A 23,678-nucleotide genomic window follows, 5' to 3' on the forward strand; every position below is an offset into this window, starting at 1 on the left:
TCATCATGAGAATATTCCCTCTAATGGTTATATACATCTCATTTAGTCCCATCAAAAGGTGTACGAGTCTTCTGTCATGTTCATCTTTGTGCAACTTGGTATTATCACCACAAGTGCACACACAGGTACAATGAGAACTGATATCAATGGTATTCATCTCTTCCCACAACTTCTTCATTTTTGGGTAATAGCCAGTAATGTCTAAAGCACCTTGAGCAAAGTCATTTATCTCTTTTTGTAGCTGATACATTTTGTATCCATTTGTTTGGTCATACCTTTCTTCCAACTCTGCCCAAAGTTCATTTGCGTTGTTCACATACTGCAGGATTTCACGTAAATCAGGGGACAATGAGTTCAGGATCCAAGATATTACCATGTTGTCACATATTTCCCACTGTAGAAAGCTGGGATCAGTAGGATCAGGTCCCACTAATGTTCCATTAATGAATCTTGTTTTGTCTTTCACTGATAAGACTCTAAGGACAGTTCTTCTCCAGTATCTATAACTACCACTTTCAAACACAACATGTAGTAAAGAGGATCCAGCACTCTCTGATGGGTGCAGATAGAAAGGGCTAGAAAAATTCATTCGAACTGATTAGAATCAGTTGGAAGATGGAAAGAACTTGAAGTAGGATCAGCTTGTATATCGACCATGATGGTGTTTCAAAGATCGCAAAGAGAAGTAGTTAACAGGAGACAAGTAACAACAACGACAACGAAATTAGAACATCAAAATTACAAATCCAATCTTGCTAATCAAACGAGAGGAAAACTCAAATCGATCAAAGAAACAGAGGAAGATCGAAAATGGCGGAAATAATGAATGAATTCAGAGTGCAATTATTTACACAAAAAATGAACAGCTAGAGGAAAAATGAGCTCACGAAGTGGATTTGATGTGGAGCAATCTCATGCGCTCTGATACCATGAGAAAAACAGCAACTCAGGCTGTAAAGTGAATGAAAAACTCCATTGATACAAGCTGAGTTCACATGGAGGAACTGGAAAGAAGAATTGCATGAAACTGTAGAATTTTTAGTGAAAACGAATTGAGAACTTAAGCATTACAATGTGATCATTTATATACAATCACTAGTTGGGGAATTCTAGAAGATTCTAATCGTGGCTGCATCATAACAGAATTCTACCAACCAATCTGACGCCTAACTAACTGAACTATAACTAACTTTCTAAACTAACAATAATTATAGCTAACTCGACTGTGTATTCTCATCACAAATAAAGGACAACTTTTTAATATCTCATAGTATATTATAAGTTATGTGATATTATGTGTTTTTGTTGTATGACATATAATGTTCTTAGATTAGTTTTTGTAGCTTTTACATTCCTTAGTTATTTTATAAATGGAAAAGGGACAAATATACCCTGAGCTTTTGAAAATGGTATGTCAATACCCTCCGTCATATTTTTCGTCCATTAGGGACCCTGCCGTCCAATAATTGGTGCACATTTTCCCCTCCCACTAACGGAAGAATAACTAGTGACACATGGCGCAATCCTACGGCTCAACCCGGTTTGACAAATCTTTAAATCCAAATCCTAAAAACCCGCCCATTATCTTCTTCTTCTCTATTTTCTCTTTCTTCCTTCTCTTTCCCGTCGCTTTTTTCGACGATCTTCAAACACTTCTATCCATCAAATCCTCTTTATCAAACCCCACCATCAATGTATTAAAAAATTGGGAACTCAATACTCCTCTTTGTAAGTTCACTGACATCACTTGCAATTTCGATGGGTCAGTCAAAGAAATCGAGCTTTCAAGTCAAAGAATTTATGGGTTTGTTCCTTTTGATAAAATATGTTCACTTAACTCATTTGTAAGGCTCTCTCTGGGTTACAATTTATTTTCTGGGCAAGTTACTGATGATTTGAACAAGTGTGTTAGCTTGAATTACTTGGATGTTAGTAATAAGGAATTTACTGGGTCTTTTCCTGATGTATCTTCACTCATCGAATTAACCCATTTTTATGTAAATAACAGTGGGTTTACAAGAAAATTTCCATGGAATTCTGTGGCAAATATGAGTAATTTATATGAGTAATAGGTTAGTATTGAGCTGTATGATTGCGCCACGTGTCACTAATTATTCTTTCATTATTGGGAGGAGCAAATGTGCACTGATTATTGGACGGTAGGGGCTCTGATGGATGAAAAATATGATGGAGGGTGTTGACATACCATTTTTGAAAGTTCGAGGGTATATTTGTCTTTTTTCCCTTTTATAAAACATAATTAATGTTGGATGTATAGAAGAACGTTGGCAGGAGATAGGGATGGCAATGCGGGCGGAGGTGGAGCGGGTTGGCTTAACCTGTAAAAATTTTAATTTGTTCCGTCCTGTTCCGCATAATAATTTTATTTTTTTTTCAATCCGCCCCGCATGAACCCCCGCCGCATAAGTTTTTAAAATATTTTCTTTTTCTAGTTAAGTTTTATACTAAAAATAAAATTCATAAAAATAAATTCATTTTTTCATTAAGTTGTATTAATTTAATAGATAATGACATAAAAAATTAATTTTTAGAAGTCAAATGGGAAACATGTAAGAAATTGTATTATTTTTTATTGAACCATTTTCATTTATTATCTTGAATATTTTAATAGCTTTAAAGAAATTATCTTAATAAATAATGTTCTATCACTCTTATAACATGTAAAAAGTTAAAATTAAGTTTGAACCCACATAAAATCACATATACCTGCAATCTACCTCGCATTAGTTTTTTAAAAAACCCACTTCAACCCACCCCACATCCCCCGCACAACCTTAAACTCACCCCTCCATGTATAGTCTTAAACCCACCACGCTCTGCATCCGCCCCATTGTCATCCCTAGCAGAAGAGCTACATGAATAAATGATGTAATATCTTTTGCATTTTTGTAATTATTTTACTCGTAGATTATACTAAATATGTTATTGTTTGTAACATCGAACTATTTGAAAGTCACCCTTACCTCATATATCACTTGTATGTTATTTCTTTTCTGTTATTGTAGGGCTAGATTCTGAAAACTTTTTCAATTTCACTGTTGGAACTGTACAAAGATTTCAACTTTTCCCTGCTTGGAAAAATGTTAACGAAAAATATATTTGGTAGGACACTTTTTTTGGTACGAAATGGCAGGACTAGTAATTTTCAGGGTAAGGTCGTAATTTCGTAGAAATAGGAAGGGTGATGGGGTAAATTCATTTATTTGTTGTACCTACAATACCCTCCAAAGTAAAACCACTTTGAAAACTATTAAACCACTACTTTTTAAAATTGAAACCACTTCTGAAAAGTCTAACTTATACTCTTTTCTTTTCAATTCACACTGCCCAAGAAATTTATATCAACTCATATATTCTATTGAGATTTAGAGCATTATATTTCTATGGGTTCCGTATTTCTATTTCTACCAATCTCTTGGTCTTTCTTCATTGTTCTTCATTTTTAAAAGCGCTTTATTTTCGATTTCGTTCATAATTTTCATTTGAAAAAATAAATCAATAGCAATACCATATTGAGTAAACTATATTTGTTCCAAACTTTTGGTCTTTATCAATTTTTTCTTCATTTGCAACAACCCTCTATTTCTTTCATAATTGTCATTTCATGGGCAAGTACGTGTATGTTGTTTTCAAGGGTAAAAAAACAAGGTATATATTCAAGTTGGCAAGAATGTGCAAATTTGACCATTGGAGTTAGCGGTAGTTTATACCGAAATAACAAGAATTATGATGATGTTGTGCAAGCTTTAGAAGATTGGAATTTTCAAACTGATGGAGTGAAATTAAGCTACGAAACTACTGGGGAATCATGTTCTAATTATGTGCATGTGGATGAAAAGAAATTGTTATCTAATGAACAATATATACTTATGTTAGCAATGATTTTTGTGGGTTTTGTTGTTGGAAAATCAACGAAAGATTAATTTGTTAAGATGATTTTGTGGGTTTTGTTCTAATTCTACCAATAAATTCATTTTTTCATTAAGTTGTATTAATTTAATAGATAATGACTTAAAATTTTAATTTTTAGAAGTCAATTGGGAAACATGTAAGAAATTGTATTATTTTTTATTGAACCATTTTCATTTATTATCTTGAATATTTTAATAACTTTAAAGAAATTATCTTAATAAAAAATTAAACTAAAATTATATTTTTCATTTCCGTTAGAGGAAAAGGGTATATGTGAGCCATTTGTATATAAGTAGAGGTATATATGAGCCACTTTCATAACGAGGGGTATATCAGCTCTAAATGACAAAGTTGAGGGGTATATCAGGCAATTTTCCCCAAATAATGTTCTATCACTCTTATAACATGTAAAAAATTAAAATTAAATTTGAACCCACATAAAATCACATATACCCGCAATATACCTTGCATTAGTTTTTTAAAAAACTCACTTCAACCCACCCCACATCCCCCGCACAACCTTAAACCCACCCCGCCCCATATAGCCTTAAACCCACCACGCCCCGCGTCCACCCTATTGTCATCCCTAGCAGAAGAGCTACATGACTAAAGGATGTAATATCTTTTGCATTTTTGTAATTATTTTACTCGTAGATTATACTGAATATGTTATTACTTGTAACATCGAACTATTTGAAAGTCACCCTTACCTCATAGATCACTTGTATTTTATTTCTTTCTGTTATTGTAGGGCTGGTTTCTGAAAACTTTTTAATATCACTGTTTGAACTGACTGCACAAAGATTTCAACCTTTCCCTGCTTGGAAAAATGTTAAAAGTGTAGGGACACTTGTTTTAGGGGACGCCCAAAATTAAAGGTACTCAAAAAAACAAAATGGGATCTCTGCTAGTTAACAGAATGGTACTTGGAACGACAAAACCTGCATCCAGCATGCTTCACTGTCTTGACTATTATAGAGGGGACGTGAATTTGCAGAGGTTGTTTTTTACAAAAAAATAAACATGATTCGACTTATAACGACCTCATCACTTCAATTCAAGGGCACAATTGAGCAGGGCTCGGTCACAGCTTCTCACTTAGCCAACTGCCAGACAAGGATGCAAATCAGCTCCTTATATAGAATATATAGACCGACAACATTCAATGAAGCAGCCAGTACGGTAGATCCAAAAACAAGAACACATTACAAAGCGTCTACAAACACTTGTTTAAACCTTCTTAAACTCCGTTATAGCTTGCGCACTTGACTAATTCCACAACATATGTGTCATCTCCCTCATCCCACCATCGCAAGTGTCAGATAACTTTGTCCACAAAAAATACATGATAGACAACCTCTACCATAAAGCAGGATAAGATATCAAAGGTGCATGTGACATTATAGCAAATAAATTCCCATTAACAACAGCTCTAACACCATTCGTGGGGACATCATTCTGAGACAGAAGTGACGAACCACTGTGGCATTTTATGAGCAGCATAATACAAGGCAAACAATAAGAATACATGATAGACATATCTACCAAAAAACATTATATTGCATGCATAAAATGCTAGAAAGGAGGAAATATAATACCATAAGCTCAAACTGAACAGCTTCACGGAAGAACGAAAAACTGAAAATATAAATTAAATTCAAATTATCAATTTACAACACTGATTCTATTCTGTTTTCAGCCATATTTTTCAAATCTTCATGGCAAACTAGAACCATACCTCTGCTTCAACTTATTGCTGTATGTCACTTCTACACATTATGAATTTTCCGCGTTAACCAATTGACAATGATACAATTTTCCAGCCAAAAGATCAAAAAGTAAACAAGTGAGTGGGAGAATCTATATGAAGAGAGGAGATCATACAGATTTTGGTACTCCTATCCAAAATAAGACACCTCAGCAACCCATCACTGCACAATTATAGACAAAACTTCCTGAATGTTTTCTCCCCAACAAATTCCAATTTGGTGCACCTTCTGTTGGTTCCCAAGAATTAATCTCAATGAATCGCCCATTTAACGCCCTAGGTCCTCCAATAACTATGAGCTGATCTCCACATGCCCTAAATGCTAGCCCCCAACCATTCATAGAGGTCGCTTGTTCCGGCAATCTTCCTATAGTAATCCATAAGTTTCTTTGCTTATCATATTTCCAGACTTCATTTTCAGCATAATAAGCAGCATATAACTCATTCTTCACAACTGCTAAGAGTGGAGGTGCCTTAGCTATTGCAGGAGCATCATTAGCTCCAGCTCCTCTGTTACGTGCTGGGAACATATCAGGTACCTCAGTCCAAGACCTTGCTTTGAAATCATACACTTCACCACAAGTTAGTACATTTGAATTGCCAACACCAACCCCACCAATTATATGGAACTTCCCATCCAAGAATACTCCAGAACACAATTTTCTTGGTTTATTCATGCTTGGCAGAGTCTCCCATGTTCCTGTTTCTGAATTATAAAGCTCAGCAGAGCTTAGTATATTGCCCCTTGAGTCACAACCGCCTGCTACAATTGCAATTTCCCCGAGGCTTCCAGAGCCAAAGAGGCACCTAGGTGTGTTTGTCTTCATCCCCGATGACCATGAGTTGGTCAGGATGCTGTATTTGTAGATGACATGGGACTCTATTTCCTTTCCAAAGACAAGAAGCTCAGTACCAACTGCCAGTGATTCCTTGTCAGAACACATGAAGCATTCATTTGATGTCATCGCTGGCAAATGCATCCACCTAGAGCGAATGGGATCAAAGGCCTCCCACTCAAGGAGGTTGCAAGAGAAATAAACCCAATGTTCTACAATACCCATCTGTCTCCTCAGCCTATACAGTTCTCCACTCTGAATTAAAGACCTAAAGCTCTGGTTCAATGAAGCAATTGACCCATAATCTGACCTTGAGCAATGAAGCAGGCAATTTACTGAAAGGTCTCGCCCAATTTGATGGATTAAAGAGCTTGAATCAGAGTGAGTGTCACTCTCATGCTGCTTATCTGAGTGTTCTTCTTGACAGAGCGACAGATCGTGAAGGCACTGCACGGCTTCCTCCTTCTCTTGGGCATCAAGCAGCTTGGATGATTTTCTCAAACCAATGTCTGCTACATCCTCCAAAGGACGCTTTCCCTTTGAGTGTTCAATAACTTGGAAAGCATAGTATATCCACTTGCTCGCTTGCTCGCACGCACAAGGCAAGTCCCTTGAAACATGATATGATTCCTCCAACATGACGCTTGATATGCACAGGGGTCGGACAATCACAGCTAAGCTGAAAAACCAAAGCCAAAGATAATGTCCTTTAAAAAATTATGACAAATAATCAGATCAGAATTTAAATTTTGTAGATATTCCAGTAAGAATACCACATCTACAAGCACATCTTTCAATAGAGTGCAAACATCAACTGACTGAACAGTAAGCTTTGTTGTCTCCAAACACTAGACAAAGCAAGCATATAGTATTCCTACAGATATATAATAAGTGATCAACATAAAAACATGGAAGTCAAATCAAAAGATTTATGGTCCTTCAAACAAAGAAAAATAGGTGAAAGTCGATTCAAAATTGTTCACAAAAACAATTATTAATGAGCTAAGACATCACTATTGGAGTTCCTGGTCATTTAAAGTCTAGTATAACTGAAAGCCATAACACTACAATATGCAAGGGCAGAGAAACAGCAGGTTTTTACTCCTTTAGGACATCTAATTAGGGGATTCTGTGGGAAGAGAAAAGGGTAAAAGGATTACCACCATGGATGAGTTTGGATTCATTAAGAAAGAAAAACAAAAAACATAACCACCTTTCATGAGTTTTCTTATTGTGTAAACACTTGTAACTTGTAACCACTACAAACAGTTTTCAATGGGAAATTTTTCCGAACATGTGATGCAGGATGCTTCCATGGGAAGCTTTTCCCTACTTTGGCAAATATATTCCACACCAAATAAACTTCCTCCTCCCAATTTGCCTCTTTTTTTCTCAATGTAACTACTTTCTTGCATTGGATTATCAACAGATTGAATTCAGGCAACATATACCCTCCATGACTCAGCTATTTAACTCAACAATTCACAATGCAAGCATATAACACAGAAAAGATGATGTAATTATCAACATAAAGTTTTAAATCAAGACATTCTCTGGTTAAAACACTTCTCCATTTCACAGTTTGTGGAAGTATTTGAAAGTTCTCACAACTTGAAACATCCAACTAAATGATAAAACCTCATTTGATTTTCTTACAAGCTAATTATTCAAGCCAAATTATCAGCCACCTGCGGGCTCCACTCAATTTTAAAAAATCAAGAAAACAACAACTGTTAGAATAACAAATTCCTAAAAAAATCCTTACTTTTAAAGTTGTGAACATTGATTAATAACCTGAGCACTATTTCCCCTTCAATTTAGAAAAAAAAACACTAGATTTTTGAATAAATTTAACTTGAAATTATCTCAAAGGAAGAAGGGTTTAAACTTTGTGGCATCAGCAGGGTAAGAAAATTCTCTCCAGTGTTATCTCATCTCTATAGATGATGAATTATTGGAGGCAAATTATCCTTATCTTGATAGATATGATTCCACAGTTATAACAGGGGGGAAAAATCATCTTACTCAATTAAAACTAAAAAGCAATTGATTCTATCTAGAAAGCAGCAAATAGACCTAATAGCAATTCATGAAACGGAAAAAAAAATCAGGCGAATTTCTGGGTTTTCAGGCCTACCAACTTGCAGAATGCCTATCCTTAAACTAAAAACTTGCAGAATCAACAAACTTCATACAGATACAATAGCAAAAAATTCAACATAAAAAAAAAGGAAGCAAGAGATAAAGGAACTTACTGAGTTTTGCAAAAGGAAAAAAACAAAGTGGGGAGGAATGAATTAGTTAGAAACCCATGAAACTAATAAATGTAAAGCAGTAAAACAGCATATGTATTTATCAAGTTTCAGTGGGCAAGTTTTGTTGGTTAGGACATTTTTGCTGTGAGGACCCTTCCACTTCGAATCTCAGAAACAGACAGCTGTTCTCTTTCTCTCTCACTCACTCACTATTTTATTCTCATGTCTCTCTGAGAGACGAGAGAAATTGGAATTTGGAAAAGGAGATGAATTGATAATGGCTAGTTATGGATTAGATGGTTTCTCTCTTAATGGAGTTTGAGTCCTATCAAATAGCAAAATTTAAAACAATAATAGAACTTTAATATAAATATTCGACAGCTAGCGAGTGAGAAATAAAAAAATGAAAAAAAAGATAATTGCTGCTCTTTTTTTCTTTTTTCTTTTTCTGTTGGATTGATTAATAATAGCTGAAATTATTATAATAAAGAAAATAATTCGAAGACATTTAACGGAAAAGAGGTGATGGCGGTGGGTGGGACCAGAAACGGTGGAGCAAGAAAGTGACGGAATGTTCACTGGAGACGACAATGATAACGGCCGTTTGTGCACGTGTAAGTGTTGTTCGCACGCGTAACGCTCTTTACCTTTATTCCAGGGAATTTGTTTGTTTTTTTTTTTTTGTATAAGAGGGTGTTTCCCGTTTCTCTCCGTTATTTAGTGCTTTGTTTCCTTCTTACTTCCTCCGTTTTAATTCATTTTATTTTGATTTAATATGTGATTTTAAAAAATAGATTATACGTCTAAGGTTTAAGATATGCTAGATGTATTAGAATATTTTTTCATTTTACATTGTTATAATATGAAAAATTAACACTGAAGAGTTGTTAAAAAAAGAAAAAAGATTATTTTATAAATAAATCGAAATGAAGAAAGTAATTTTTTTATTTTGGCAAGTTACACATTTAAAGTAATTATGTTCGCTAGTTAAATATATAAAAATATACATTACTAACCATTTATGTCAATTTCTATTATCTACTTTATTAGCTAGGTGTACTTAATAATGAGTCAATGTTTAGAAAAAAACGCTATAACTTTTTTACCTGGTATAGTCACGTTATGTAGAGTATTAGATTTGACATGATCAAATTATGAAAAGAAAAAATATAATTAGAATTTTATAGTGTTGGGCTATAATTCTTTTAGCTCATATTAATTCAAAATGTACATCTCAATTTAAGTAACTATTAACTCAAATCATTTTAACCGGAGTCATTTTAACCCATAATAGCTTATAAAGTCGAAGGCCGAGGTAGAACCCCACATACAAATTCAATTTGCTTAAGCGACATATAGTTTCTTCTTCTATGTTGAAAAATATATATAAAAAAAAAAAAAAAAACACTAAGTTTGACAAAAAGGAAGTGAAAAATATGTAACTTTTTGTATATATATAATATGTTGAAATGGAAACAAACTACAAAAGTTGGTTTCATATGACATAAATATTAAATTAGAAAGAAGGGTAATAGCTGAATACAATGAATTTTGTAGTATTATAAAGTTTAGGAAAAATTTGCATTATGAGATGAGTAGTAAATGATAGGGTCCAGATTCCACATGTTAGCTGACATTATATAGTTTACAGATATGGGCATAAATTGTAACGTCAGTCCAAGTGCATGAAAAGAGTTGTACAACTATTTTTGGGTTATTTTTCCAAACATGGTAATGTCCTCATTTTCTCTGAAATTAACAGTTGTTCCCCACTTTTTTCTATCATATATTATATATCTCTAATAACTAACTCATCAACAAGGACCAGTTTTGATCTTAGCCACTACCCACCACTAGTATTTTGTCCTCTTACCATTATAACTAATTTAAGATATCGAAATTCTATCAACATGGGTTGGTGCAGTAGTAAGTTTTCGAAATTGAGCTTTGAGTATAGAATTGACTTTTCGATTCGAATTCGATTTTTCATTTGGCTAAACTTGTTTTTGTTCAAAATTGGATTATTTATTTTTTCAAAAAATGCTTATTTTAAAAAAATAAGGTGTTTGGTCAAATTTTTGAGAGAAAATAAGTACTGGAAAGAGTTGTAGGAACTATTTTTTAAAAGCTAAATAAAATAGTTTTTTTCTATAAGTACTTTTTTTTAAAAGAAAAATATATTTATATTTAGAAGCACTTATTAATTATTGCTTAAAAGTGTTTTTAAAATTTATTTATCAAATGCTAAACTGTTTCTCAACAAAACTGCTTTTACAAAAAATGTATTTTCTAAATAAGCTAATTTTAAAGTTTGTCCAAACAATTAATTCTTTCTCTTGTGGTATTTCGATAGCGGAATTATATAGCGAAAAGAATAAAAGCTTTGGTAATTATTCTTTTTCAATTTTCCTAACATTTCTTGTGGGAAACAAATAATGGCTAGATCGCGGAAATAAAAGAATTCATCCATCTCATGAAAATTCTCACAAAATTTAAATCGCGATTGCCAAAAAAAAAATCGATTTCACTAGAAAAACTCGTTAATCTCCTAAACTACTAGTATATGGCTATATGCATTGAATTTCTTCACTAGCCTATATAGTGGCAAGATTCGTTTATATTTTTTTAGCATCACTATTAAATAATGTCTTCGAAAAAAGTAATGTATATAGTACATCTTTTTAAGTGGAATCAAGAGATATATTCTTTCAAGATAAAATGTTGTATTAAATAAATAAATAGACAATGTTCTTTTTTTCTCCTTAAAAGAAGAAATAAAGGTTTTCAAGTTTTTAACGGCACTAAAAAACGTGCTTTCTCAAGTGCTTTAGACTTTAAGAGGTAATTAAGTACACTATCTTTGTGGTTATGCAAAAAGCCAATCACTAATAACAATTCATTAGAAATCTTGCCAAAAGGTTGTCCTTATCTATGATATGTTAATCTGAGTGATTAAATCTGATTAGTTTAATTAATATAAAAATAGTTTCTTTATGGAGCATTACCAGTTTCTGACACTTCAGTCACTTCGCTAATTATTGTTATTTAATTTAATGAATGGTGTCAAATAAACACCTAAAAAGAAAGATATATGGGTGATCAACTGGTTTGGAGGATGGTTATCTATGATCCCTTCTCAATGTCATTTTAGTCGATTTGTTATATAGGGTTTGTATAGTGTGGTTTACATCTCTTGTATAATTTGCAGACTGCTACACAGTGGGGGTTTTACCCAATGCGTACAAAGTACTCCCCGAAGGGTAGAGGTTGTAACGAATGCTGGTTATCCGAGGTTTTTTTTAAAAAAAAATAATCATATAACATCATTACAATATTGAAAAATTTTAGACTTTTATAAATAATTCTTTTTTACACAACAATATAATAGCATTCAAAATATAGTAGTCATTAAAGTTTTTTTAGGGGAGATTATTTTTTCTATAGCTTTATATTTTTTTCTATATTGACTTTACTATATGTATGTTAATTGATCAAATTATATAAAAGTATTTATGTTTTTAAAGTACATTTCTCCTTTTGGTATGATTTAGCACTGTTCAAAATTAATTTACTTTCTTTAACTTTAACATGATATCTTATTATTTCATTCCAAATGCATTCAAGTATTAATTTAGCAACAATCTTACTCAAAACGTTGCACAGACTTAATGGCTTAATATCAAAGAAAGTTTAGGGTAAATCCACTTTAGCTAACATGACGAGACTTATATGTGAGAATTTTTGGGCATATATAGTAGGTCCACTATAGGGGTGGGCAAAATCAAACTCAATCTGGATTATTGACCCACCTATTCATTAGTTCAACTAAGAGAAAATGGTCTAAAAACCCCTCAACCTATACCCGCAATCTCAAATACACACTTCAACTTTACGAATGTCCTATTACCCCCCTGAACTATTTAAAACTGTAATAATTGCACCCCTTAAAAATCATAACCTGATCTGTGTTGGCCTGTGAGCTTCACGCGTTTTACAGGTGAAAATTCAATTAATTTATTTATTTATTTCAATCTTTTTATAATTCCTTTCCACTTTTTCCTATACTCTCCCAATTTCTTGAAATCTCTAAGGTAACTTCTTCCCACAATTCTTTCAAATTCCTATGGAATTGTGAGGAACAAAGATGAATATTGATAGCAGGAGCTTGCCAAGCGATATTCGAGCTATCGATATTCGAGTTTTGCTTGTCGGAGAACATTGAAAAATAATCTAAAAGGATATGTGCATATCGCTGCTACGTCGAAGTTTTGCTTGCTTTGCCGAAGCTCACTGGTTGGAGTAGTGCAGCAACAAGGTTTTGTTGTTGTTGTTGTTGTTGTAGTCGACCTTGTTGTGAGAACAGAAGTAGGTCTTCATAGTGGTTGTCTAGGAATGGGAGAGAGATAAGAGGAGAGGGGAAGAGGAGAACGGGGTTTTGTTGGTGGTTTGGGTTTCGCCGGAGGCGGCGACAGTGGTGGCTGATGGTCGAGCAGCAAAAGAGGGAGAACAAACGAAAGCACTAGCAATGCCATTAATGGAGGTCAATGGAGATTGAATCCTTTCATTGATTAATTGAAATTTGAGATTGATAATTAAAGGATCTACAATAAAAAGGAAAAAAAACATTCTCATTAGGGAGTTCAATTGAATTTGATGTAAACCCAATTTATTTATTTATTCAAATCTAATCCAGATTTCATTTTTGGATGATTGAAAAACATGTTATTGTATCTTTAATTGAATTGATTGTTTTTTCTAAGTTTTTTACATGAGAGTTTATAAGTTTGTGTGAAATCAACAATGGTGGATTCGGTATGAGAATTTGGTCTTTGTTGCTATGGAGAAGAAACAATGGTTTATTTAAGGTTGGGGAAGATGACTATTGGAGAAAGAGGAAATTTCCGTCAAAATTCACCTTCTAACGCGCCTAGAGGAGGTGAGAACACCTCTTATGACAGGTCAACACTTAAGTGTGTAGAAAATAGAGAAATATAAAGTTTAGGGGGGTAATAGGACACCCTTAAAGTTGGAGTGTGTAGTTGGGATTTCGGGTATAGGTTGGGGGGTTTTAGACCATTTTCTCGTTTAACTCATTTCAACCCATTAAAAATTAGGTTGATATGTATCCGAATTGGCTCATGAAAAATCTTGTCAAAACTTTTTTTAAAAACTTAATTTTCAATTTCAAATGTTGTATATAGCCATAATAAAGAAAAACAATTATTTTGTTAGGTACTAAAATAGTTTAATATAACAAATAAAATAATTAAGTTTACTAAAAATTGGTCAGGTTGCGTCGGGTAGTGTAACTCATTTTGACCCAACCTGTTTTGACCCAAACAAATTTGGGTTGGATTGGGTTGGGTCTTGACCCGATTGTTGTCTTAACTCATTATGACCCATCCAAATTTGACTCAACCCGTTCCTCTTCTTAAAACACTCAATTTTGTACATACTCTATACTTATTTATATTATATATATATAATATATTAAAAGTAGACACATTTTCAAATTGAAGTATTGTGACTTGTCCAAAGGGCTGTAATTTTTCCAAAAGGTTGTGACTTTTCTGAAGGATTGTTACTTACCCAAAGAGTTGTAACTTTTTCGAAGGATTGTGAATTTTTCAAAGAGTTGTGATTTTTCGAAGGGTTGTGACTTTTCTGATAAAACACAATAAATACTTGTTTGTACTTATCCTTTGTTGGCAATAAATAAAGATTCTCTTACATTTTTAAACCACAAATTTTCTAAGTTTTTTGTTATTGTTCTTCTTAAGACTCAATTTAGTAAATATTTTATATTTCATACTATATATTTTTAAGCAACTTTATAAACCATTGGTCCGATTTATTGATTATCTCAAAGAAGCTAGATAAGTTTCAATACTAAAAGTCTTAGCCCAAATCCTATAAAATATTTCATACTATATTTATTAAGGGTCTGAAAAATACTCTAACTTTGGTCGGATTTGCTGTTGCGATACTAAACTTTCATGAGGACGTATTACCTCCCTAAACTATTTAATATCGTATTTTAAACATATTTATTTGCCCACGTGGACATAAAAATAATGCAAAATTATAAATAGTAATGTGTCCACGTAGGCACATATATACCTTTTAAATATACTTTTAAATAGTTCAGGGGGTAAAAAATACGGTATTAAATAGTCTAGGGAGGTAATAGGTCCTTATGAAAGTTTAGTATCGCAACAGCAAATTCGACCAAAGTTGGGGTATTTTTCAAACCCTTATCCCTAAAATATACTAAAAGTAGACACATTTTTAGATTGAAGGATTATGACTTTTTTTGATGGATTGTGACTTTTTCGAAGAACTCTGACTTTTCTATACCGGCCAAACTTGACAATATTTTGGAGATGTGATTAATACAACTCCAGTAAAATATATTATTAGGTATGAGTACCTTATCAAGTTGTGACGGAATTTATCCTCTTTGTTGCCTCTTCCTCGATTTTGATTTCATCAAGAATTTTTAATTAGTTCTCATAATAAAAAAACACAAAAATAATTCCATACAAATTCATAAAATATAATTTTTTACAGATCATTGAATATAATACTAACGTAAGTTGTTGGACAAAGTGATGACAGAAGGAAAACACTCACAAGAAGTAGGTACGAACCATAAAATTGTCATGATTGTGATTAGTTTTTTTTTAAGAATTGAGCAGTTGAAATAGTTTTTCTTTTGAAATGTTAAATGGAGGACAAAACTACAAGGAAATTATAGTTTTGTTTCATTATATTTTTGGTAAAGATCCAAAATAGATTTTCAAAGAATTGGTGAAGTTCCACAAAAATTATGAATGAAATTTGATACAATAACGGGTATGATTTTCCTTGATTTTATAGGTAGTTTTGAAGAATCACAATCGAAGCAATACAATAGTCTAAAGGGACACAAGAGCTGGAGAAGCGAGTTTAAAGGTAAAAATAAAATAAGAGTAAAAAACTTGAAAGTACAAAGGTAAATATAAAAGTAAATTTCTGAATTCTAAGGGTGACAAGTAGGCGGAACTAAGATTCTCTTTTATATATACTCCCTCCATCCAACAATAGTTGTTCACTGTACTATTTTGGGATGTCCAACAATACTTTTTCACTTTATGAAATCAATGGATAATTTTATACTTAGTTCTTAATTGACCCTTATCATTAATTATAGTCATTTTTCGATTACATTTTTTAAGATATTGTATTTATTATATTCAAAGGGTGATTTATTAAATTATCCTTCTATTTATAGTTTCTTAAGAGGTGTGTCAAGTCAATAGTGGACAACTATTGTTGGACAGAGGGAGTATATATTAAAAAGGGAAAAATTATGCGGTTAAGCAAACTTATACTACTTATTTAGTCATCATAGCTATAGTTTGCTATAATTATCACTCGCGATTAACATTAATCATTAATTATGTGGGCTGACTTCGAGTTTGTATAATAGGCACGTTTGTATAATTCACAACTAGCAATTCTTCGTTTGATTTGTATTTGTATACGATGGTTGTATTTGTATATGACAATGATTTCATTTGATTTTTCAGTTTTATCACCATATACATTCAATCTTTTTATGTATAACTTTTTTAAAATTTGTATAAACGTGTAGTTTTCAGATTTTGTATAATATAATTTATATAATGTAATTTGTATAATATAATTTGTATAGCTGTTTAAAGTTCATATGTTTATATTTGTATCAATTCGTTATTTCGAGTTTTATCATATTTGTATAATTCCGAACTTTATGTTACTCAATTATACAAAAACACGCGAATTATACAAACGTATCCACAAATTATACAAACGAGATGTGAATTATACAAATTAGTGCTCTCTCTCGCTCGTCTCTCTCCTCCCTCTCCCAATCTCGCTCGCCAGATATACAAATACATATGTATATCATATACATATATACTAACGGCTATATATGTACAATTCACCTCTCTCCCACTCTCTGCCCTCTCTCGCCCGTCTCTCTCCTCCCTCTTTCAATCTCGCTAGTCACTGTCATCTCTATAACATGTAGCTATGAATCGTAATTAATAAATTATAGCTATAAAACGTAATTAGACTATTTTTGAGTGACTATATGCGAATTTTTTTTTTTGGAAAAATCCCAAATTCGGTGGACAGAGTTCCAATTCAATTTAAAGTACAATTGGAATTTTACATTTGCCGACGCTGTTACTCCTATCGTCCTACGCGTGTCGCTTGGTGTGATGGGAGTATTATTTTTCTTTTCCAAAATTAGGCCTAATTTTTTACTATAGTCAATTGTTGGGTTCGACGCATCATTATTACCTTATTGTTCTTATTATTCTACTAGAATATAAAATAGTTTAAAATAAATATGAAAAACAGTTCCAATAAAATTTTCGAATAATGCATATATTTTGAACTTTTTTTTTTTGTTTCTTCAAGAATTCACTAAATATTACTCTCTATGTCCCAATTTATGTGACACATTTCGCTTTTCAAGAGTCAAGCAGTTTAAATTTGATCGAGAATTTACTCACGGAATCTTCAATTTTTTAAAAATGAAATGTATATATTCGCAAACTACATAAAAAGTACTATAAGTCTCAGTAATTGATAATTCAAGATAATTAAAAGATATATGAAAAAATTGTTGTAAAAAATAGACTTGTTTGAATCTCAAAATTTGAAATGTGTCACACAAATTGAGACAAAGAGAGTAGTATAAATCAAGGGAATACTTTTTATTTTTGGGGTTAGGTGCAAATCGTTTCTCGTGAGTCGTAAAAGACAAGTTATATATACATTTGATTAGAGCCGTCAATATGGATTAGGCCCGTTGGGCTGGTCTGGCCTAACCCGTGATTTGATAGGGTTAGGCGATTTTCGAAGCACATTTAAGAAAATGGCTTTTTAGCCCGGCCTGAATAAGCCTGACGATTTGTGGGGCTTGACAAATATGGATAGGGCCGACCGTGGACCAAATAAAAATTAATTAAAAATAAAAATAAAATAGAGTATTGAAAATAACAAGAGTCTAAACTCAATATCTGTTTAAAGTTTGGAATATTACAATTTAAATACAAATTATTTTTATAAAATATGTACTACATAAAATAAAAATCCCCTAAAATTTTAGGGAATCACTACATAGATCATAGCCTATGGAATATTGTCATAGTTTTTGTATTTTATTATGATCATTGAAAAACAATTTGGTTAATATTTCTATTTAGCTATTTATGTTTTAACTTGAAATCAAACTTAATAAATATTATAAAGATAATTTTATTTGTGTATTTGATTAACAAATAGTAACACTAACACCATATAATATTGTCTTGTCGATATTTATGTTAATATTTTTAAATTATAATTTAATTTAAAAAATTATAAAAAACATTTTTGTAAGAAAAGAGGGCTGACTCGAAAAAGCCCGTAGCCCACGTACTTATAGGCTGGGCCGACCATTTCTGGCCCACACAAAAAATGGGTTAGCCCGGCTTGACTCGTCAAATTTCAAAGCCTCTATGAATTGACCCAAATGGGGTGGGTCAGCCCATATTGACAGTTCTACATTTGATTGACCAAAAATGAGGAATTAACACACTTGACTAATCATAAAATAAATGGAAAAAATAGTTTTTTTATTAAAAGAATTATATTTACTAAATAAATAATAGTCACTAAAGGAATATATATATATATATTATTATTATTTATTATTATTATTATTATTTATTATTTTATGGGAGATTATTTTCGCTATTGTTTTATAATTTTTATTATACTAATTTTATCATATGTATAACAATTGATCAAATTATATAAAAGTATCATGTCTCTTTTAATATACTTTTCCTTTTGGTACAATTTATCATCATTCAAGACTAATTTGTTTTATTAACTTTTGCATAACATCTTATTATTTCAATTTCAACTTTTGCATAACATCTTACTTTTCCTAATGCAAAGTTGTTGACTAAACCGAAACGCAAGTACGTTTTTGAAATACAAGAGCATTCCCTGTAGAAAAGAGATATGATCAATTGATGATTTCTTCTTTCTACGATGCCCATTAGGGTAACACAATATTAAAATCTGTATTTTCAAATTTGAGATTCGCACTATTCAATTTGGACAAAGTGAAATATTTGTTCAAACAAATTGCTTCAAAATGATATTCAAATTTCTAATTGTTCTATTCCAATATTGTTTTCTTACAAAGAGATTGCCGAAAATTAATTGTTAGAAATAAACTACCATACTAGAATTAGAAAAACTCAAAAAACAAAACTATATATCGATCCAAACCAAACTTAAATATATAAATTTACGTTAAAACAATATTGAAAATTGTTAAAATAAATAAATAAATAAATAAAACTATCTACATTTTATCATAAATATTTTAAAATTTTGAATTAAGCAATTGAAATCTTCCTATTAATAAATAATATTTTTGCAACAATTAACATCTAAGGTAATATATTGCAAACAAATGGCTAACATCTTATTAACTAAAATTAATCCTTAGTTATAAAAATAACAATATTACTATGTGAATTTAATAAATCTAAACTAAGAACAAATCAAATCCAAAGAAAAAGTTGAAAAAGGAAAATAAAATTTAGGTTTTAAACAAGATTGGAAAAGTAGATAAAGATAAAGTGGGGAACGAAAGCCATAGACAACAAATGTCCAATCAATGTTAAAATTATATTAGATTAAAAAGTAAAGCACAATAGATCACACTCATGGTGATATATTTTACTAATAATTCTGTCAATAACAATAATAATAATTTGGAATCTAATAATTTTAGTAATAATTCTCTCTTAAGGCGTTGATGAACAATAACAACAATTTAGAATTTAATAATTATTTTACGACCCTAATACATGTAATGTCAGCTTTTAGTTTGTCATTTTGTCATGTTGGATAAGCAATTAAGACAAGAATAGTTAGGACGGAAGGTACAATCAGAATCGGGGGAGACAACGGTGGAGAAGCAAGTCACATAAGGCACAACCAAAATCAGATGGCGGAGGATCAAGACATGGTTAATCGTTTCAATTTTGCTATTTAATTGAAATAAATTAAAATAAATGAATAGTGGTGCATACTAATTTATATAACATATCTCTTTGGATGTTTTTTTTTTTCTCTTCTTACTAATTTAATGTGCATCTCCTGATTGATTTACGACTTGATCACGAGAATTATCTAATATTTAAAAGATCAATTTTTAAATCTTGAAATTTGCTTCAAATATATTTTTGGGTAATATAATCATTGACTTGTTTTTAAATTCTAAAACTTCGCCTCAAATTTTATATTTTGTTTTTTTTTAATACAAAAATCACATACTTTTAGGGAAAAATTATAATTTATCCCTTAAAAGTTTATAAATACAGAAATCCCTCAAACGGATATAATAATATAAGCGCTGATACATTAATCTGATGCGCGAGATACATTAATCGTTAAGTAAGATACATTACATTTTATACATGATACACTAATCTGATGTGCGAGATACAATAATACAAGCGTTGATACATTAATCTGATGCGCGAGATACACTAATCTGATGCGCGAAAATAAGGGATTTTGGAGATTTGTAAAACTTATAGGGGATAATGGTAATAAGTAAACAAAAATGTGGAATTTCTGTAATTTGTCCTATAATCATTGACTTGTTTTTAAATTCTAAAACTTCGCCTCAAATTTTATATTTTGTTTTTTTTTTTATAAAAAAAACTTCATTTGTTACTTTAGATTCGTTTTACACTTTTACTGGACTTTGTATAATTAAATTTTCTCCAAATTTGTAAACCCTAACTAATATATGAGTTTTGCCATTTTCTACATTGAATCCCAAATTCCCAATAATATTTGTTTGTAACTTATAATAACTAATGTATACATTAGCGCGATTCGGATTTAGTCAAGGCTCCAATGTTGGCTCCGCACACCAGTTGGGAAATAAAAAAGAAGTGTATACACTAGCCATGAAAATGCAAACATTGTTCATAAACACCACTAATAATGACCCAAATTGCTCAACCATGCCTCAATGCTTGAAGCATTTCACCGCATCTCGAGTAACTTGTTACTATGATTGAGAGTGTGTTTGGTATGTTTTCCAATTTTTTCATGTTTGGTTGGGTTAAATGTTTTGGAAAATGTTTTCCAAATTAACTTATTTTCCTCAAATTTATGGAAAATGACTTCCCTTCAAACCTTAAGGAAAACATTTTCCAAAACCCTCTTCCAACTTCAAATTACAATTTTTTTTGTTGAAAAAATCAATTTATTTTGTCCTTACCCTCAAACCAGCCCCCCAACCACCCCCCAAAAAAAATTTAAAGCTTGTTTTTACAAAATGTTTTTAACTTCAATTTTTTTACCCCACCCTCACCCCTACCCCCAGCCCCCTGCCACCACCCCCACCTCCAAAAAAAATATTAAAAATTATTTTTAAAAGATATTTCTAATTTCAATTTTTTTTATTTTTAACCCCCCACCCCACCCTCGCCCCCCATCCCCTTCAAAAAAAAAAATATTAAGTTTGTTTTTTAAAAATATTTTTTACTTCAAATTTTTATTTTTTCGCCCCTGCCCTTGACCCTCCCCCGCAACCGCCCCCCCCCCCCCCCCCCAACCTAAAAAAAAAAATTAAGTTTGTTTTTTAAAAAATATTTTTAACTTCAAAATTTTATTTTTTCACCCCGATTCTTGACCCCCCACCCCCCAAAAAAAAATTGAGTTTGTTTTTAAAAAATATTTTCAACTTTAAAATTTCATTTTTTTCACCCCTACCCTCGACCCCCCCGCCCCACCCACCCACCCCAAAAAAAAAAATTAAGTTTGTTTTTTTTAAAAAATCTACTTCAAAATTTCATTTTTTCACCCCTACCCTCGACCCCGCCCCCCCACCCCCAAAAAATTTTTTAAGTTTGATTTTAAAAAATATTATCAACTTCAAATTTATATTTTTTCACCCCTACCACCCCCGCCCCCCCACCCTGAAAAATAATTAAATTATTTTTAAAAAATATTTTCAATTTCAAAAATTATTCCACTCTAGTAAAAATAAAAAATATTTCTCAAAAATATTTTTCATTCATAATCAAACACTAAAAACCTTTTCCGAAAAATATTTTCTACTCACCAACCAAACATGAAAAAATAAATCAAAAATTTACTTGTTTTCCAGGAAAACATTTTCCTTCGTACCAAACACACCCTGAGAGGAAAAGAGCCATGAAAGAAGTTCTTCCAACGTCATCAAGCTGCAGAAAGAAACAGATGGTAAGGAAAATGTGTTTTTTTGCAAGACCCTTGTAATAACACAAGTTCGTTATTATTTTATAAAGGTATTATTTAATTGATTAATGAATATTTATTAATTTAAAGATTGTTTTGAGATTCAATGAAGATTAATTTTGATTACATCAAAATCATTATATCTTACTAATTTATGTATCATATTTATTTAATTCACATAAAAATAAATTTATTATACATAATAACATAAAGTACAACGAATACGTCAAAATCATTGTCTCATACTAAATTATGTATTATATTTATTGAATTCACATAAAAAAAATATTAATTATACGTAAAGTACAATGTATGTGTATGATTCATTGTAATATATTTTTTTGTTAAATGATCCATTGGAAAGATCAGTGTTTTAGATGCTATCAATTTTGCAATGCCGGCTTGGATGACAAATGTTCAACAAGAGACAATAGCAAATTGTTTGACATTGCAAAATTTGCTCGGGGTATGAAATCTTAGAGAATTTAAATGAACCCACTAGTGAAAACGTCATTCATGAACTTGAGGTAATGATTAATGATCTCAATTACCACAATAAAATGGACGTCAATAACCTGTTGGAATACTTGAGTGAAAATGGTACATGTTCAGATGTTTAGAGCTTAGAAGAAATTGTGGATATCATCAGAAAAAAATGTCGACGATGAAGTTGAAGATGATACAATACCTTTGGAACCAGTTATGCGTAAGGAAAAACTTATTGCATCTAGAACTCTTCACAATTTTATTGTGCAATTCAAAAAGACAATACTAGAACTTTTTGATGCAATAAAATAAGTTAGAGATGATCTTCAACTACATTTAGATTTTAACAAAAAAAATACAACACATATAGAATCATATTTCACTAAATTGTCTTATTTATATTTGTATTTTAAAAAATATATTAATTTATAATATTAATGGAACCATATATTTATGTATAGGAATCTTCTGAAGATATATTATTTTATTATCTTATTGGAATGATTGATTTTTTCCATTCACCTAAGTAGGAACCAGAGAAAAATATTATCTTAGAGAGATTATTATTTACTGAGTATGAGTTTTTGGCTAAAATCATCCCTCAACTATGACTCAAATCTAATGTACATCCTTATATTATCTAAGTGAGCAAAATGCATCCTTATACTATCCAAAAAATAACAAGAATCATCCTTCAATCTATTTTTGTTAAGAAACTGATCGAACCAATAAAAAAAGTATTTTTTTTTAATTTCGTCATGTCTTAGCAACGACGAGAAGGTTAAAGTTACGTAAAAAGAATAAGGATATGGATAGGAAATGAATATTTCATTCTCAGAATTTAAATTTTATGTGTTGTTATTATATGTTTTTTTGCATCATCAAGTAAATTGACTTGCAATAATACATAAGTCTTGAAATGTTTATACAGTAGGTAACTAAGTTCCGATGGTTAGAAAGATTATGTAAAAAAATTCATTTTAAAAATATTACGTCCAACTATTTAGAAATTTGTTTAATAAAATATTTAGTACGTATGTACGTTATATACAATGCAATTCA

At 31.3% G+C, this 23,678-nt stretch overlaps 2 protein-coding genes across 2 annotated transcripts in view; one reads left to right on the plus strand and one right to left on the minus strand.

The window, feature by feature from the left end:
* LOC125830903 (ABC transporter A family member 2) overlaps positions 1-23,678 on the plus strand; it is a 151,322-nt gene that overhangs the window by 59,559 nt on the left and 68,085 nt on the right. The gene's annotated exons all lie outside the window — the stretch shown is intronic.
* Positions 5,480-9,234, minus strand: LOC125830910 (F-box/kelch-repeat protein At1g74510-like). Its single transcript, XM_049510099.1, has 2 exons — positions 8,793-9,234; positions 5,480-7,216 (listed from the first exon to the last, which is right to left on the minus strand). Exon 2 carries the CDS (start codon positions 7,174-7,176, stop codon positions 5,851-5,853), a length of 1,326 nt encoding a protein of 441 aa, XP_049366056.1. The 5' UTR covers positions 7,177-7,216; positions 8,793-9,234; the 3' UTR covers positions 5,480-5,850.

The sequence above is a fragment of the Solanum verrucosum genome, unplaced genomic scaffold, assembly GCF_900185275.1.
Source record: "Solanum verrucosum unplaced genomic scaffold, falcon-dt-bn FXZP01000049.1, whole genome shotgun sequence".
In the NCBI taxonomy this organism is placed as follows: domain Eukaryota; kingdom Viridiplantae; phylum Streptophyta; class Magnoliopsida; order Solanales; family Solanaceae; genus Solanum; species Solanum verrucosum.